This window comes from Etheostoma spectabile, chromosome 9, assembly GCF_008692095.1.
Source record: "Etheostoma spectabile isolate EspeVRDwgs_2016 chromosome 9, UIUC_Espe_1.0, whole genome shotgun sequence".
In the NCBI taxonomy this organism is placed as follows: Eukaryota; Metazoa; Chordata; class Actinopteri; order Perciformes; family Percidae; genus Etheostoma; species Etheostoma spectabile.
Genome location: NC_045741.1, coordinates 15,389,461 through 15,390,820, shown reverse-complemented (window position 1 = coordinate 15,390,820; position 1,360 = coordinate 15,389,461). Strand labels below are relative to the sequence as shown.

General features: G+C 41.6%; 1 protein-coding gene across 1 annotated transcript in view; it reads left to right on the top strand.

The window, feature by feature from the left end:
- Positions 1–583: 583 nt before the first annotated feature.
- Positions 584–1,360, top strand: part of ctdspl3 (CTD (carboxy-terminal domain, RNA polymerase II, polypeptide A) small phosphatase like 3) — an 8,696-nt gene continuing 7,919 nt past the window's right edge. Inside the window, exon 1 of the mRNA XM_032525064.1 lies at positions 584–858. Coding sequence (XP_032380955.1) covers positions 730–858 — 129 coding nt within the window. The 5' untranslated portion in view covers positions 584–729. The remainder of the gene's footprint in view (positions 859–1,360) is intronic.

The following is a 1,360-nucleotide window of genomic DNA, read 5'->3' as shown; positions in this document are numbered from 1 at the left end:
GAATCATACTTAGTAAGAGATGTATCAATGTTGAAATATGTATACTGTAGATTGTACTCATTATTTGCATGTATCTTTGCGTCACTACCACAATGGCATCCACCAGTACCTGCTTTACTATCTATTTATTAGATGGCATTAAGACCATAAATACTATAGCAAAACAAACATTGTGTCAGATAGTTAATTTATTTAAACTATTCTGGTGATATTCTTGTCTTTCAGCGTGGCATTTTATCAGTTAGAGGATTCCACTAGGGATTTCATTTATTATTACAATTTGATTTTCTTCATCAATTGTTTTAATTTCTTTTTAAAGGTATCTAGATCTTTTTTCTTCTTCTTATACTGTGTATGATCTAGAACGATGATCCGTCGCTGCCATTGACAGTTAAAGAACGGTCGCTACTTGTCACATTCCACAGTTTAGCCTACACACGTCTCACGTTGACGCTGGAGCTTTCTGAAGCACCGCCCAATAACAGTGTCCTGCAGTAGTGAACCTATCGCACCCCGGCAGATTTAAACACGCGAAATAATAAATAATTCGAGAAGCCACGGGGACGAGCGGGGCGGAGCCACATCGACTCTCTCCTACTGAACCCTGGTGGGGGCGGGGAGGGAGGTAGAAGAAGAGCATAGCACCCGAACTCAAAGCGATTAGCAATAGCTTCATCACGGTGGAGGAGTTTGTGTGTCGATGTTAACAAGACCCATTTGAAATAGAAAATGAGACTTAGGTCTCAAAGAACTGTTACATGTTACTCGGAGACGCCGAAGAGTACACGTCGACGGTCCACCAAAGCGACGCCGAGAACACCGCGTTTATCGGTGGTCGAAAGCCCTCTACAGACCAAGGTAACCTATCTAATTTTGCTACGATTAGTTTCTCAGTCAGCCACCTTATACTAGCCTCACAAATGTTAGTGGTACCATTAAATATGTTACCGGATACAGTAATAATTAGTATAAGTAATCGTGGTATCGATAACGTTATTCTGATACTAGCTAGCTAGCTAGTGATAATTCATAACAAACGGCAAACAGTTGGCGAGTATTTTTTTTCTCCCAGTATAGCAACGTCATGTCCCGCCCTACTCTGCCCTTGATTGGCTAACTTGGACTTTCTTACCCTAAGATAACCAATCCCACGTTTCTTGCCTATACCTTACAAACCCAACCAACGAAGGCAACTAATAGGAAATCAGATAGAGTAGGGCGGGTCATGCCTTCGCCGTCCTAAGAAAAATAATGGGAAACTGTAGACGGTGTTGCTAACTTCAGTTAGTTAAACTGGCTTCTGGACGATATGTCGCTTTTTTACCCCTGCTTTACTTATGTTAGCTAACTAGCCACCTGC